Source organism: Poecilia reticulata, chromosome 19, assembly GCF_904066995.2.
Source record: "Poecilia reticulata chromosome 19, P_reticulata-male-v2, whole genome shotgun sequence".
Lineage (NCBI taxonomy): Eukaryota > Metazoa > Chordata > Actinopteri > Cyprinodontiformes > Poeciliidae > Poecilia > Poecilia reticulata.
Window position 1 is genome coordinate 15,962,984 of NC_088848.1, and position 15,520 is coordinate 15,978,503.

General features: G+C 38.2%; 3 protein-coding genes and 1 long non-coding RNA gene across 13 annotated transcripts in view; 3 read left to right on the top strand and 1 right to left on the bottom strand.

Annotated features, from left to right (window-relative positions):
• LOC145549073 (uncharacterized) overlaps positions 1–15,520 on the bottom strand; it is a 138,820-nt gene that overhangs the window by 55,112 nt on the left and 68,188 nt on the right. The gene's annotated exons all lie outside the window — the stretch shown is intronic.
• On the top strand, positions 724–4,927 carry LOC103481776 (uncharacterized). 2 transcript variants are annotated; one of them, XM_008437523.3, is made up of 3 exons: positions 724–1,179; positions 1,604–1,780; positions 2,938–4,927. In XM_008437523.3, exons 2-3 carry the CDS (start codon positions 1,666–1,668, stop codon positions 4,443–4,445), a joined length of 1,623 nt encoding a protein of 540 aa, XP_008435745.3. In that variant the 5' UTR covers positions 724–1,179; positions 1,604–1,665; the 3' UTR covers positions 4,446–4,927. The 2 variants fall into 2 exon arrangements, with proteins under 2 accessions (XP_008435745.3, XP_081456554.1); XM_081600428.1 differs by having other exon boundaries at positions 724–951.
• On the top strand, positions 6,870–10,154 carry LOC103481775 (uncharacterized). 2 transcript variants are annotated; one of them, XM_008437522.2, is made up of 3 exons: positions 6,870–6,969; positions 7,507–7,646; positions 8,454–10,154. In XM_008437522.2, the coding sequence occupies exons 2-3, from the start codon at positions 7,529–7,531 to the stop codon at positions 9,968–9,970; spliced, it is 1,635 nt and encodes a 544-aa protein (XP_008435744.1). In that variant the 5' UTR covers positions 6,870–6,969; positions 7,507–7,528; the 3' UTR covers positions 9,971–10,154. The 2 variants fall into 2 exon arrangements, with proteins under 2 accessions (XP_008435744.1, XP_008435742.1); XM_008437520.3 differs by having other exon boundaries at positions 6,904–7,646.
• On the top strand, positions 10,835–15,077 carry LOC103481774 (uncharacterized). Its single transcript, XM_081600430.1, has 2 exons — positions 10,835–11,565; positions 12,291–15,077. Exons 1-2 carry the CDS (start codon positions 11,463–11,465, stop codon positions 13,787–13,789), a joined length of 1,602 nt encoding a protein of 533 aa, XP_081456556.1. The 5' UTR covers positions 10,835–11,462; the 3' UTR covers positions 13,790–15,077.

Here is a 15,520-nt window from a genome sequence, read left to right on the forward strand (position 1 = left end):
TGATAAATATGCATAGCCGGGAATCGAACCCACGACCACCAAGGCCTCAATACATGGGTTGTGCACCACCACAGCACCCCAAGTACTGTTTTTAAGTATGAAACTTTCTGACAACATAAAACATCTGCTTGATGAAAATGATCAAATGTAAAATTGGAGAGCAGTAATTTTTTTTCAGTCCATGAGCCAACTTTGGCTTATCTCTTTTATGTAGCTTTACATTCACATGCACAAAGCCAACAGTTTTACTGGGCATTATGTAGCAACACATGGTTAGTAAGAAAAATATCAGCTTTAAAAGAGAAATGCCCCACGTACCTGCAGCGTTTTAAACTGTGTCCTGATCACACTTCATTTCCATTTGGAAATGAAGAAACCAGAACTTTGAAAATTGAATAAGTTGATAAAGTTCACAAATTCCACTTTTGTTTGCTGTTATTGTTTGAAGAGGTTATCTGCCTTGTTACCTCTATTTCATGAACAACACTTCCTCTTGATGGAACTAAATTTCCAATCAGCTTTTAATGGAAAAAAACCCAAAACTTGTCTATTTATGTTACCTAATACAGAAAGTGCTCTACAAAACTCCTAATGATATTTACCAATGAGTCAAAACTGTGTTAAGGCTCTAGTTTATTAGATTAAATTTATTTTAGTTTCGTACCACCACTAATTTAAATATATATGCCTGCCGATGGCTCATATGAAGACCTCAGTCTCCGCGCTTTACGCAACGCCCTTCGGGACAGAACTGGACAAGAGCCACTCACAATATGGCGGCGACATCGTCAACGTATAACCCGGACCATCTCGGTTTGCGTTTATTCTTTGTAAATACGATGACTATGTTAGCTTGACTGGCTATATCCCGACGAAAGACGCTTGTTTGTGTGGAATACGTGTGATAAAAATGTCCTTACTAAGTCTACAAGACTCTGATTGACCATCTTGGTGAGGACATCGCTTTTACGTGTTTGCTGTGAACCACTGTGATTATTTCTAGCCGACATTTGCAGCTCATTACATGTAATTAGAGAAAGGAGCGCTGGTCACAATGGAGCTAAAGTAGCAGACAGATGAGACCTGATCATAGTTTGTGGACACCTCCTCTAATCTTGTCCAGCTGAGGACAGAGAAACTGGAGATGGTTTCAGAGTGGACCCAGAACTACTGACCAAGGTATCAGACGCTCTGCTCTGATTAATATGTTTTACTCAGGGTAGCAGCACTTTGGAGTAGCTCTGTACTTTCACTGAAATTTTATGTTATTATTACTATTATTATTTTTCCAATTATGGTTATCTTCATTAAGGATGATACTTCATCATGACTATCCTCTTTCAGAATGGTCATGAAGAAAACCTGTGACTAAAAAGACATTAAAAAACAGAGTCTTTAGTCAGAGTCTTCTTCAAATGTGCAGTAATACAGACTGCTACACCACAGCCATTTCCTACCCACAGCCATCACCATCTACAATAACTCTAAAGAAATTTGAATTAATATGAATTACAACATTATTTATTTTATTTCCCTTTGGGATCCGTAAAGTAAAGTAAGTTGAATTTAATTTGAAAATGTGTCTGATTCTACTTTCCGGCAGCAAAAAAATTTTGAAGATCCATGTCATATGACTGAGAAAGAAGAATCTCAAGTGGAGCGAGAATGTCTGAGATGATGAAGGTTGAAGCAGATGAACCTGGAGGGTTCAGTTTGGAGCCTCCTATACCTGCAACATTCACATCAGATCTGGAGGAGACACAAGACAACAAAGATCTCAGTAAGTGACTCACAAAAACAGTCACCACAGGCTTCATAGTGTTATGTAAAATACAATTAAATCTAGAGACACAGATTCTAGTCATACATATATATGTACTTGTAAATTTAACTGTGTAGTTGTAAATACATTTTGCCACCTTTTAAAGACTATTTTGGGCTCTCTGTGCACAGTCCTCCTCGGCACCACATCAAACAGCGCCCCTAAGTTTTTCCACCTTGTTGCAAACAGCACAGACATAATTACATCGATGCCTCATTGGGCAGATTGGCCCGTTGCTGTGATGCGTTACTTTGTCTGCTGAATTGGATATGGCAGATCTGCCAGTAAGCCAATAAAAGTAAATGGACTGAGCCTTATAAAGCGACGGTCTACAAAGTGTTTGAATTTTGTGCCTGTCATTGACTCACTCAGACAAGCACACACTAATATATTTGGAAAGCAAACAAGCACCAGGGACAACGTTGATAACTTTTGATGTGATGAAAATTGTATTTTGAGTCTATCAGTTTTGCAGGCTTTCTGAATAAAGGATAGAATGTTCACACTTGATGCGACTGATTCTGATAAATTGTTTTTATATTGACATTGATGAAAATATGTACACGATTCTGTAATTCAAGGAAGATTTGGGATCTCAAGTTATACGGGAAAAAGCACATAATTTTCTTAAATTTATATTTAGTATTTTGTGGAGACATCCAAATGTAATAAATCAATAATTGTCACACATTAGCTAGACATTTTTCTTCCTTTTTTTCCAAGAAAAACCCGTTTGTTGTATCCATCAGATTAATAAAGTCATATAATATTTACCCTGAAATGTCATATTTACCCTAAATTGGCATTTCAACATTTGTACATTACTAAGTCAGCATTAATAAGCATTCCACTAACTGAATTAAAAGGTGGTTGGTTTGCATAAAAATTGTTTCTAAATATCTGGTTGAATTGGTTCTTTGATGTTGTTCATTGAAAACTTGATCCAACAATAGTACCAGATTTATTAATTTTGTCTTCTTTTTTCCCAATTATAAAAATGACAATTGAGCTTTAAAATGTAATGTGTGTATTTAATAATACATTATTCTCAATTATGAATCTAGAAAATGCCTTTGTTAATCCACTTTTCTGAATAATGTCCACATTTATTTCAGTGCTGCCACTCCATCAGATGTTGGTGATTAAAGAGGTTCCTCATGATTGGACCCCGAGTTTGGGCCAACAGGACCCTGACAACCCCCACATAAAGGAGGAAGAGGAGGAGTTGTGGATCAGTCAGGAGGAAGAGCAGCTTACTGTGAAGATTGAAGATGAAGAGAAACCTCAGTCATCAGTGATCTATCGCAACAAAACTGAAGACAAGATGGAGGCAGCAGCTTTAACCACTTGGTCAGTTGAACAGGTGGAAACAGAATCTAATGGAGAAGAATGTGAAGGACCAGAACCAGACTGGAACCAAGTTCCAGTAGACTCTTTTCGAGAAAATAAGATAAAAGTTAAATTAGGTACAAGAGGCAAAAGAGCTAAGTGTTCCAAACGTACGGCTCAGACTGGAGTCCATGTAAGAGAGGAGCTATTCGGTTGCAGTGTTTGTGGCAAAGGTTTCAAAAATAAGACTTCTGTCAAAATCCACATGATGATTCACACTGGAAAGAGAACGCATTACTGTGGTCTTTGTGGGAAAGGGTTTATTGGAAAGTGCCGTCTTCAGACACATATGCGACTCCACACCGGAGAGAAACCATTTGCATGTGACTATTGTGGTAAAGCGTTTCACGCAAAGAACTTTCTTAAGACTCATGTGATAATCCACTCAGAAGAAAAACCTTTTTCTTGTGAGGTTTGCGGTAGAAGATTTCATAGAAAGGATAGTATCAAACAGCACATGCGGATCCACACGGCAGAAAAACCGTTCGTTTGTAGTGTTTGCAACAGAAGATTTGCACAAGATGTTGTTCTAAAGAGACACATGCATGTTCACACAGGACATAAACAGTTCACTTGTAGTGTTTGCAGTAAGGGCTTTTCCCAACAAAATGTTCTCCAGAGCCACCTGCGCGTTCACACGGGAGAGAAACCGTTTATTTGTAGCGTATGCAGTAAAGGATTTTCCTTACAAAATGTACTAAAGAGACACATGCGTATTCACACTGGTGAAAAACCATTTATTTGTAGCATTTGTAGTAAAGGGTTTTCACGGCAAGAGAATCTGAGGAATCACACGCGTGTTCACACCGGAGACAGGCCGTTTGTTTGCACTGTCTGTTCTAAAAGATTTTCGCGACAAGGATATTTGAAAAAACACATGGAGGTTCACACTTCACCATTTAGCTGTAGCGAGTGTAGCGAACGCTTTGTGAAGAAGATCCAGTTGGAGCGACACATGAGGCTTCACACAGAGGAGAGGCCGTTCAGTTGTGACGTCTGTAAAAACAGGTTTTTTAGGATGTGTCATCTTAAGAACCACTTGAGAGTCCACTCAGGAGAAAAGCCATATGTTTGCGGCGTTTGTTGTAAAGCATTCTCGCAACAGATTATTCTAACAAGGCACATGTATGTCCACACAAGAGAGAAACCGTTTGTTTGCAGCGTTTGCAATAAATCGTTTTCACGACGTGGAGACCTGAAGAGCCACATGCATGTTCATGAAGAGTGCAGCTAATTGTGTTTTTGAAAAACAATTTTTTCCATGTTTTCCACTTTTGGTGGGTATGCATTCCGTCCTCACCCAGAACTTTGTTTTTTCTTCAGTGAGTACAGACTCTTTAAAGAAAGTTTGACGTTGTCAACCATTCATCACATCCAGGATAATTAAACCAGATGTGTTAGAGCAGGACCAGATCTAAAGCAGGCAGAACAATGTCTGCCAAGGATCATCAGGACTGAGGTACTGGGTAAACCATCCAGCTTCCCTTAAACACTCTTTTGTTTGTGTTTGTTGAGCCCCACAGCACTAGAGACCTTTCCACACCAATGGACCTTAAATGGTCATGAATTAGCTGCTCTGTGGCAAGGATGAGGGAACCTCTACAGCTGTAAATTTAAAAAGTTGGGGTTTTTTTTATTTTGAAAGTTCTCTCTTTTGTAATGTACTTTTATATTGGATGTAACCCATTTGATGACAATAAAAATGTAAATTCAAAATCTGCCTGATTTCTTTTATTAATCTTCACAACATATTGTGACTCTCCACTTTACAAATGAGCTAATGATGTATAAAACTGCTACTTCATGTCAATGAGCCTCAACAGAATATATATTTTGATTTAAAATAAAATTAGCTTAAATTCAACTTTTAAGCTGAAAAGGTGGGATTAGAATTGAGGTCGCAATTTCATCTAAACTATTAAGCTTTGGAAAATCCCATTCTATTAGTGACGGAAAAGGCAAGGAAAAAATGTGACCAATAAAAGCTAAAATATGCCTATAATTCACCAATTGGGTCCCGAGGTCCGTGGTTATACAAAGATGTTGCAGGACTCTGTGTTGGGTCCTCTCTCAATTAATCAACGTGGTTTCAAGCTTCAAATTTTTATCTTTGCAATGAGCCACTGCTGGAAGTCTTTGTAACAGTACTGCAAGCACTGGTTCAATTAAGCCTCCCCTTGGTGCAGATAAGACTGCAAAAAGTCTCCCAAGAGACCACAAATTTTCCTTTTTGTGACCGTTTTGAAAGGTATGGAGATAGAGGCAATTAATGTCTATAAATATCTTAACTGATAATTCCTTCACTTTTAGATCACATGCTGGGGTCTCGTGGAAATCCTTTCACCTGTGCTGAATTAAAGGCATGTTTTGCACATTGATGCCTTTGAAACGCCACTGTGACCTGTACTGATGAGTTAGATTAACTTATTTAACTTATTTGGCTATCGAAAATGCAAGCATTGGTCATCTTTTATCTAATAGACAATGTTTTGAATCTACTGTGTGCATATCAGCGAACTGATAGCTCTGCACAGAATTAATTATTGCTCTCAGGATTATCTGTTAATAAATTTCAGTGTTATTCTTGCACTGAAATTTGTTTAAGGGCTTTCATTGAAAGCACTGACTGCATGATTTTATCTCATGTTCCTATTTTTAGTAAAATAGGAAATAATATTTCCACTTGAAATATTATATATCATCTGTTCATATTTTTGATTATGTGCTTAACCAATTGTAGTTTTATGTGACATGGCCCTGTTTGGACTAATTTTGATTGTATTTAATTAAAGTTTGAATTGTGACGTTCATTGGAAGTTATATATATATATATATATATATATATATATATATATATATATATATATATATATATATATATATATATATATATATATATATATATATATATATATATATATAGACCAGAGCAATAGAGGCTCAGATCTACCACACCAGACAAGACCCAAGGTGTAGGTTGTGCAAGGAGGCCCCTGAGACAGTCCAGCATATAATAGCAGGGTGCAAGATGCTGGCAGGGAAAGCATACATGGAACGACATAATCAAGTGGCGGGCATAGTGTACAGGAACATCTGTGCAGAATATGGACTGGAAGCCCCAAGATCAAAGTGGGGAACACCCCCAAAGGTGGTGGAGAATGACCGAGCTAAGATCCTGTGGGACTTCCAGATCCAGACAGACAAGATGGTAATGGCGAACCAACCGGACATTGTGGTGGTGGATAAAGAACAGAGGAAAGCCGTTGTGGTGGATGTAGCAATACCAAGTGACTACAACATCAGGAAAAAGGAGCATGAGAAATTGGAGAAATACCAGGGCCTCAGGGAGGAACTGGAAAAGACCTGGAAGGTGAAGACCACAGTGGTGCCTGTGGTCATCGGGGCCCTCGGGGCAGTCACCCCCAAACTGGAGCAGTGGCTTAAACAGATCCCAGGAACAACATCAGACATCTCAGTCCAGAAATGTGCAGTTCTAGGCACAGCCAAGATACTGCGCAGAACCCTCAAGCTCCCAGGCCTCTGGTAGAGGACCCGAGCTCAGAGGATGAAACAGACCACCCGCGTATATATATAATGGTTATATATAATGGTTGATGTGATAAATGTAAGTTTTTAGTAATTGTGTATTCTGTAAGTGTTCTTTCCCTGAAAGGCTAATACTGAAATTAGAACATTACTCATCATTCACTGGTCAATGAGGAGGAAGGAAGCAGATGTCACAACGTTAGCTTGACAGGGTAAGGCGACAGAAAAACGTCTTAATGTCTATCTGTTATTAATGTCAGGCTCTCCACCTGAGATTCTCCACTAGGATATCGCCTCTGAGTGTGTTTATTTAATCATTGTTATTATTTATAACCGACATTTCCAACAGAACGTAATTAGCCTTCATTAGCTCAGTGAATGGTCTGTTAGCCACCATGGAGCTAAAGCAGCTAATAGCAGAAACCGAATCTGTGTTTCCGACGTTGACGCTTAAAAATGCACATGGTTTAATGCTGCAGTACGAGTCCACGTTTGGAGTTTGTGAAAAAGCAAAAACACACAGTCACAGGTGTCTGTGGACACCTCTGACCTTGTCCAGATGAGACAGTTACAGAGTGTGCTCAAAACTACTGACCCAGGAATCAGACTCTGCTCTGCAGCGTCAGTTCAGCTCTGTTGCATTTTACATTTTTTAATTTAATTTAATGATGTTTTATGCCTGATTTGATTCATACTGAAACCTTGACCTAGTAGAACAATTAAAGGTTACAAAACAGGATTGTGAAAAGGAGAATTCCAGGTGGAGTGAGGATGACTGAGATGATGAAGGTTGAAGCAGATGAACCTGGAGGGTCCAGCTTGGAGGGCCCTGTACCTGCAGCATCCACATCAGAACCGGAGGAGGAAACACAAGACAACAAAGATCTGAGTAAGTGACACAAAAAACATTCATTATTAGTTCCAAACACACTTTTTGTAAGTGCTACCTGTTCTATGGCGGATCCGGGCTTTCACATCAGATATGGTTAAATACTTATTTTTACTGAGGTTAAGGACTACTACCATCAATCAATATTATACATTTTCCAAAGCAGAAAGTTTCTCTAAATCAGTGTTTTAAGTGTTTTTGTGATTATGCTCTGCTGCCTTCTTTGAAAAAAAAAAGTCATTTAAAAAAAAAAAGAAAATGTATACTGTTTTTGTAAACAACAAAACTGTTCTTGGTAAAAAAAAAAAGGCTTTATTAGGGCTCCCCCTTACAAGTTGAGGTCTCACTTTAACTTTCAGATCTCTTTACACATGTAAAGTTGAAGCAATGAGCATGCATAGCTTAAGCTTTTATTTTCTTGTTGAAATGACTCCATTATATACATTTAACACATTAAAAAATACGATTCTGACATTTTTCTGTGCCGTCAGCTTTTTCAAATGGTTGTATATACCACTATCTGCAAACATATGGTGTCATATTTACAGGCATCTGTTCCATGCAATGTCAGGTAGGGGCGTTTGATGACATCCAGTGGTCAGTTCTGCATAGTGTGATCTCCAATAACGCCTGCCAATATCTGGGGGCAGCTGTAAGCTGCATTAACTGGTGCCCATTAAACACCAGTACCAACAGTAGCAGCTATACATTTTGAATGATTGTTTGGATTTGAATAAAGTGCTGACTCTTTTGTATCTACATACTTTTTGTTGCTTGCAAGTAATTAACATCCAATATGTCTTTCAGTGTTGGTGAAGAAAAAAGAGGTTCCCCATGACCAGGCACTCATAAAGGAGGAAGAGGACGAACTGTGGATCAGTCATGAGGAAGAGCAGCTTTCCGTGAAGGATGAAGATGAAGAGAAACTTCAGTTAGCAGAGCTTCACTGCAACCAAACTGAGGACAGTAGAGACACTGGAGGTTCAATCAGCAGCTCAGCTGAACAAATGGAAACAGAACCTGAAGAAGACTTTGAAGAAGCAGAACCAGACAGAAACACGTATCCATTATGTTCTTATCAACACAGTAAGATGACATTTCACAAAAAGGGCAAACGAATTAAACTGTGTTCCAGACTTGCTGCTGAGATTAGCGTAAAAGAAGCAACGTTTAGTTGCAATTCTTGTTGTGAAAGATTCAATCAGAAGACTTTTGACTCCGCAATGAGAGAGCTTGGCTCCGATCGTTGTCGTAAAAGATGCGAAGAAACAACTTCTCTTCAGACTCGCATGACACTTCACCCAGGAGAAAGACCATTTGCCTGTGATAGTTGCGGAAGGCTTCATGCAAATAAATTATTTAACGAGAACCTGAATGTCCACTCTGAAGAAAAACCGTTTTCCTGTGATGTTTGTGAAACTAGATTTAAAAGAAAGCATCATTTAAAAAGCCACATGTGGATCCACACTGCAGACAGACCCTTTGTCTGTAGTGTTTGCAGTAAAGGATTTTCTCAACAGATGCGATTAAAGAGTCACATGCGTGTTCACACCGGAGAGAAGCCTTTCATTTGCAGCATTTGCAGTAAAGGATTCGCTTTACAGGAGAATCTAAAAAGACACATGCGTGTTCATCAAGAAGGGAAGAAGTTCATTTGTAGAGTTTGTGGTAGAGGCTTTTCACTACAGCAGACTCTAAAGAGACACATGAACGTTCACACAGAAGAGACGCCGCTCATTTGTAGTTATTGTAGTAAAGGTTTTCATCAACATTGGTTACTGAAGAAACACCTGCTTGTTCATACAGAAGAGAAACAGTTTACTTGTAATACTTGCAATAAAGGGTTTTCATTCCCGGAGAATTTAAAGAAACATCTACGTGTTCACGCGGGACAGAAACGGTTCGTTTGTAGTGTTTGCAGCAAAAGATTTTCAATCAAATATAATCTAGACAGACATATGCTGGTCCACACAAGAGAGAAACTGTTTATTTGCAGTGTTTGTAGTAAAGGATTTTCAGAACATCATCATCTTAAAAGGCACATGAAAGTTCACAGTGGACCGTTTAGCTGTAGTGACTGTAATAAATGTTTTACAAATGAAATCCAGCTACAGCGACATGTGAAACTCCACACGGTGGAGCGGCCATTTGGCTGCGAAGTCTGTGAAAGCAGATTTATCCAAAAGTGTCATCTTGAAAAACACATGAAAGTCCATACTGGAGAGAAACGGTATATTTGTAGTGTTTGCAATAAAGCATTTTCACTGACAGATCGACTAAAGAGACACATGCGTGTTCACACGAGAGGAACTATTTGTAGTTGAACGTTTTGTCAATACTCTTCAGAGATTATAGTCATTCTACTCTGCTTTTATGTTCAAACCTCTGTTTTCATTTCTGATGTTTCACCAACTGTCTCCACACTGCAGTAACTGTGGATTTCACCCTGATGTCTTTACATTATCATCTAATTTCCACAGTAAATTAAAGACTTGCATGTACTAAGAACGCTTCTGCAGTAGTGTTGAATTTTCTTGTGTGATATGAATATAAGTAATGCATTTTGTCTGGTAAAGTAGCATGCATAAACCCTCAATACACTTGCATGAGATTAGATTTTTGTGAATTTGTGTTGTAACTACAAAGTAAGCTGAATTACTGATTTTTTTATTTATAATTTACAATAGAATAGTCAAACTAATGTCTAGCAGCCAAAATGAAAACTCTTTTCCAATTTGAGAGCCAAATCTGCTCAACATTTAATTAGAAAAGAAAGTAATATATTATTTTGTTCTTATGGTTTCCTATCAACGAGTTTCACTTTTTATTTTAAATAAAAATCATCTTCTCAAACCATCTAAACAACAGTTTATCTAAAAAATGTAAGCATTTAGTAACTAACATTCCATTATAAAATTATAGGAGAAAACACAGTTCTTGTGAACTGAAAACTGGAACGATATAAATGACCTGCTTTTAATATCCGTTAAATGAGTTTTGTTGCGACCCCGCCTCTCGCCCAGAACGTTAGCTGGAGATAGGCACCAGCACCCCTCCCGACCCCACTAAGGGACAAGGATGTAAAGAAAATGGATAGATGGAGGATGGAGTTTTGTTGCGTTTAAACTTTATTATTTTGAAAAGCTAATGGTGAGTAACGGACGTGCTACTTCCTGTCGGAGCTTTCCGTCTTGTTCATTGGTCATTCTGGAAGTAACAACCGGATGTAGCAATATTAGCTTAACAGGCTAAGAACCGAGAGATAAACGTCTTGAAGTTTGTGTAAAACAAGGGTTTAATAATAAATTTATTACCCGTCTTCGGGAATATATTACTTCTGGATATCTGTTTTGGATGGTTGTGATTATTTCTAGACGAAATTTGCGCCACAGAATGTAATTGGCCTTTATTAGCAACATGATCAGACTTTCATCTGAAGAACAGAATCAGTGTTTTCGAGGTTGATGCATGTTAATAGTTTACAGTTCAGTTATTTAAGACAAGTCTACACGCTGAATTTGTGAGACTGTGCGGGGAGGACCACGTCGTCTGTGGACACCACCCCTAACGTTGTTGTCCAGCTGAAGACCGAGAGACTGGGGACACCCAGATCTATTGATCAAGGTATCAGACTCTGCACTGGAGGATCGCTTCAGCTCTGCGACAGGCTGATTTATGTTTGACTCCAGTTTCAGGCAGCAGGAATATAGAAGACACGGCTTATATGACCGAAACCTTGATCTACTCTAGAACATGTGAAGGTTAAAGACAAGGATTGTGAAAAGGAGAATCCCAGGTGGAGCGAGGATTTTTGAGATGATGAAGGTTGAAGCAGATGAACCTGGGTTCAGTTTAGAGACCCCCACACCTGCAGCATCCACATCAGACCTGGAGGAAACACAGGACGGCAAAAATCTCAGTAAGTGACACATTGGTTTGTGTAGAGTTAGGCACCGTGGAGGGAGGTCATTGTAGCAACTGCTTCTGCCTATTAGTCTGTTTCTATAATTATTCAGTTTATTAATTAAATTAGTCTCTGACTAACCCTACATTAAGCTTGCTCTGCTTTTCTTCAAGGATTGTGGAATAATTTCTAATTAAGCCTCATGAATGTTTGCCACACATTGGATTTGATTCTTCTCTTTATTTTTTTTCAATTAGTAGCAATCATTTTTCCTGAATATTTGTTTGTGTTGTCTCTGACCTAGAAATGAATGCTTATATGACTCTGTACTTTTTCAGTTGCCTGCTTTCCTTCAATTTCTATACGTCCAGGCATGGATACAACACTTGGATAATGCCAGCTTCATTTCCACAGCAGCCCATTCTCCATTCTGTACTGTAATTGGGTCAACAGTGTTGTGCTACATTCACTTTTCGGCCGGTCCAGATCATTAGTAAAAGGGCGGATGTTTACAAACATATTCTTTGTTCTAAAGTCCAGATATTTTAGTTTTACTACAGAACATGAAGGTAGATTGAAACAGTTTCTAGTGTCATCTCTTCTGGTTTTTATTGGTGTAATAAGGTCAAAAAAGCTGCTTTTATATGGCACTGTTATCATTCAGTGATTAATAATTATTCATTATGGATATGTAGAGCTCTGGAGCTTTTGCCTCAATTTTTATATGCCAATTTTTGCAGACTACCACAAGTTGGTGATTAAAGAAGAGGTCCTCCCAGACTGGAGCTCCAGTTTAGACCAGCAGGACCCAGAACACCCCCACATAAAGGAGGAAGATGAGGAACTGAGGATCAGTCATAAGGAAGAGCAGCCTACTGTGAAGAGTGAAGATGAAAAGAAACCTCGATTATCAAAGCCTAATGAAATCAAAGCTGAAGACAACAGAGAGACCGAAGCTTCAACCAGTGGCTCAACTGAACAGATAGAAATAGAACTAGATGGAGAGGACAGCATAGAACCAGAACCACACAGAAACCTGGATCCAGCCTGTTCTCAAAAGAACAAGACAACGATTCTCAATAGAGGTAAAAGATCTAAACTGCATTCAAAATTCACAGGACAGGTTGGAGTTCACGCTGGAGAGAAGCCATTTGGGTGCAATGTCTGTGGTGAAAGATTCAAAAAGAAGTCCCATGTTAAAGTGCACATTATGACACACACAGGAAGTGAAGAACATGGCTGTGATCTTTGTGGGAAAGTATTTAAAAAAAAGAGCTACCTTCAGATACATATGAGGCTTCACACTGGTGAGAGACCATTTGCCTGTGATGATTGTGGTAGGACATTTCATAGAAAGACCATTCTTAAGAACCACCTGGCAGTCCATTCAGGAGAAAAACCATTTTCCTGTGATGTCTGTGGTACAAGATTTAAAAGAGAGAAATCTCTCAAAAACCACGTGTGGTTGATTCACACTGCAAAGAAGCCATTTTCTTGTGCTGTTTGCAGTAAAAGATTTTCCCAAGAAGAACATCTGAAGACTCACATGGGTGTTCACACAGGAGAGAAACAGTTTGTGTGTGGGTTTTGTAGTAGGGGATTTTCACTGAAATCAAATCTAAAGACGCACATGCGCGTTCACACCGGAGAGAAACCTTTCACCTGCAATATTTGTAGTAAGGAGTTTTCAAGACAAGATCATCTAAAGAGTCACATTCGTGTTCATACGGGAGAAAAACAATTTATTTGTGGGGTGTGTAGCAAAGAATTTGCACTAAAACAGAATCTAAAGACACACATGCGTGTTCACTCAGGTGAGAAACCATTCACTTGCAGCATTTGTAGTAAAGGATTTTCTCAACAAAATCGTCTCAAAAGTCACATGAGTGTTCACACGGGGGAAAAACCGTTTGTCTGTAGCGTTTGTAATAAAGAATTTTCGCAGCAGCGCAATCTAAAAATTCACATGCATATACATACAGGCGAGCAGCCATTTCTTTGCAGCATCTGTGGTAAAGGATTTTCACTGCAAAGGAATCTTAAGATTCACATTCGCGTTCACACTGGGGAGAAACCGTTTGTTTGTAGTTTTTGTAGTAAAGGCTTTTCACGACAAGATTATTTAAAAAGCCACATGCGTGTTCATACGGGAGAGAAACCGTTTGTTTGTGGTGTTTGTAATAAAGGATTTACGCAACAACAAAATCTGAAAAGACACATGGAGGCTCACACCGCATGATTCAGGTGTAGTGAATGTTTGGGTGGGGGAAATAAAGATAAATCTACCTGTGCAACTCCTTCCAGGGGAGCAATAATTTTATTGTAATATGTGTAAATTCAGATGAAATCAACAAACATATCTTGAAATTCACATGATATGTAGTTTCTACTACGGTGCATTTCACAAACTGGAAATCTAAAAAGATCAATGGTCTATCTATCTATCTATCTATCTATCTATCTATCTATCTATCTATCTATCTATCTATCTATCTATCTATCTATCTATCTATCTATCTATCTATCTATCTATCTATCTATCTATCTATCTATCTATCTATCTATCTCGAGACATTTCAATTAAAGTGAAACAGGAACCTTTGGTTCCGATAAGTGGTGAATTTAACTACAAGAGCCTTCCAATCAATCAAACGTTTAACCACAAATAAGATAGCGCCTTTGGTTCTGATCTTTGTAAATAACACTTTAAGCAAAGTGCCCATGCCTTTTTAAGGACTCAGAGCTTTTATTATGTCCAGCACCTTTTAACAATCATTTCCCAGTCCATGAACCACACTGAACAGCAGGTGTGAAATATTCTCCAGCTTTAACAAACCTGGGGCTAAATTAAAAATGACCATAAAGTCATCAGTCAACTTCTTCAAAAGTTTGCCATAAATAGTGGGGATGAAGGGAGGACACTGATTGATGTTATTTTTATTTGAGCAGTTTTTAAAGTTTATTCAATCCTATGTGTAAATATTAACAGGATTCTTTTTTATTTATTTTTTCTACCTGCTCCTGGAATCACCAAGCTCCTCACAACAAAATCTCAAGGTGGCAGCAACTGGCCAACTGTCAGTAATTACAGCTCCTCACTGATGTACATATGAACTTCTGTTTTCAGATACTGGGTGTAGTTTAGATGCACATGTAAATGTAATGGCGCTAGAATCAGGTGAGCTCTGAAATAAATAGTTTCACTTTGTCCTGAACATCATGTCTTTCTGACTCCTGCAAAGTAGTCAGAAAGACTACTTTCTGACTACTGATGCAGAAGATACATCAGTATCTTCTGCCAAGATACTGATGTTAGCATCTTGGCAGAACTTGATCACTACAGCCGTCCTTCCCATTTTCCTCTTTATAGAAGAAACACGTTTTCCTGTTGCCTAATTCAAAATTATGTGCTTTCCTGAAAAGGTTTGTTTAAAAAAAATAACTGTTATGCCTGTGTATAAATAATATTCAAAATGTGTGTACATTCAGCATTGTCTTCTTTTTATAATAAATGTAATTTAATTTCATGTTTATTCAGTAAGTGCCCTGAGGTTAGTCTTTTTAATTAGCGCCATGAAAACAAAGTGAAATTATATTCCCATTTGTGCGCTTTGTTCTGAAAGGTTGAAAGAGGAAGCGGATGTAGAAGTAGCTGTGGTTACATTAGACATTAGAGGCCTCTCAGATTCTCCATTTAACGATTATTTTGTTATTTCTGTCGGTAGTTTGCTGCACAGAATGTCATTAGTTTTTATAAACAACATGAATGGACTTTTAGCTAAAATAGCAGAGACTGAATTAATGTTTTCGATATTGAAGTTTTTAAAAGTTCAGGCTGTAGTGCTTTAAGGGACTACCTTGAGTTTATGACACTGTGGGAAAGCTACCTCTCGATGTTCCTTAAGAAATGCGTTGTTTTAGATCAATTAATTTTTATCACAGTACACTTTAATATGTATTTTTCAGATTT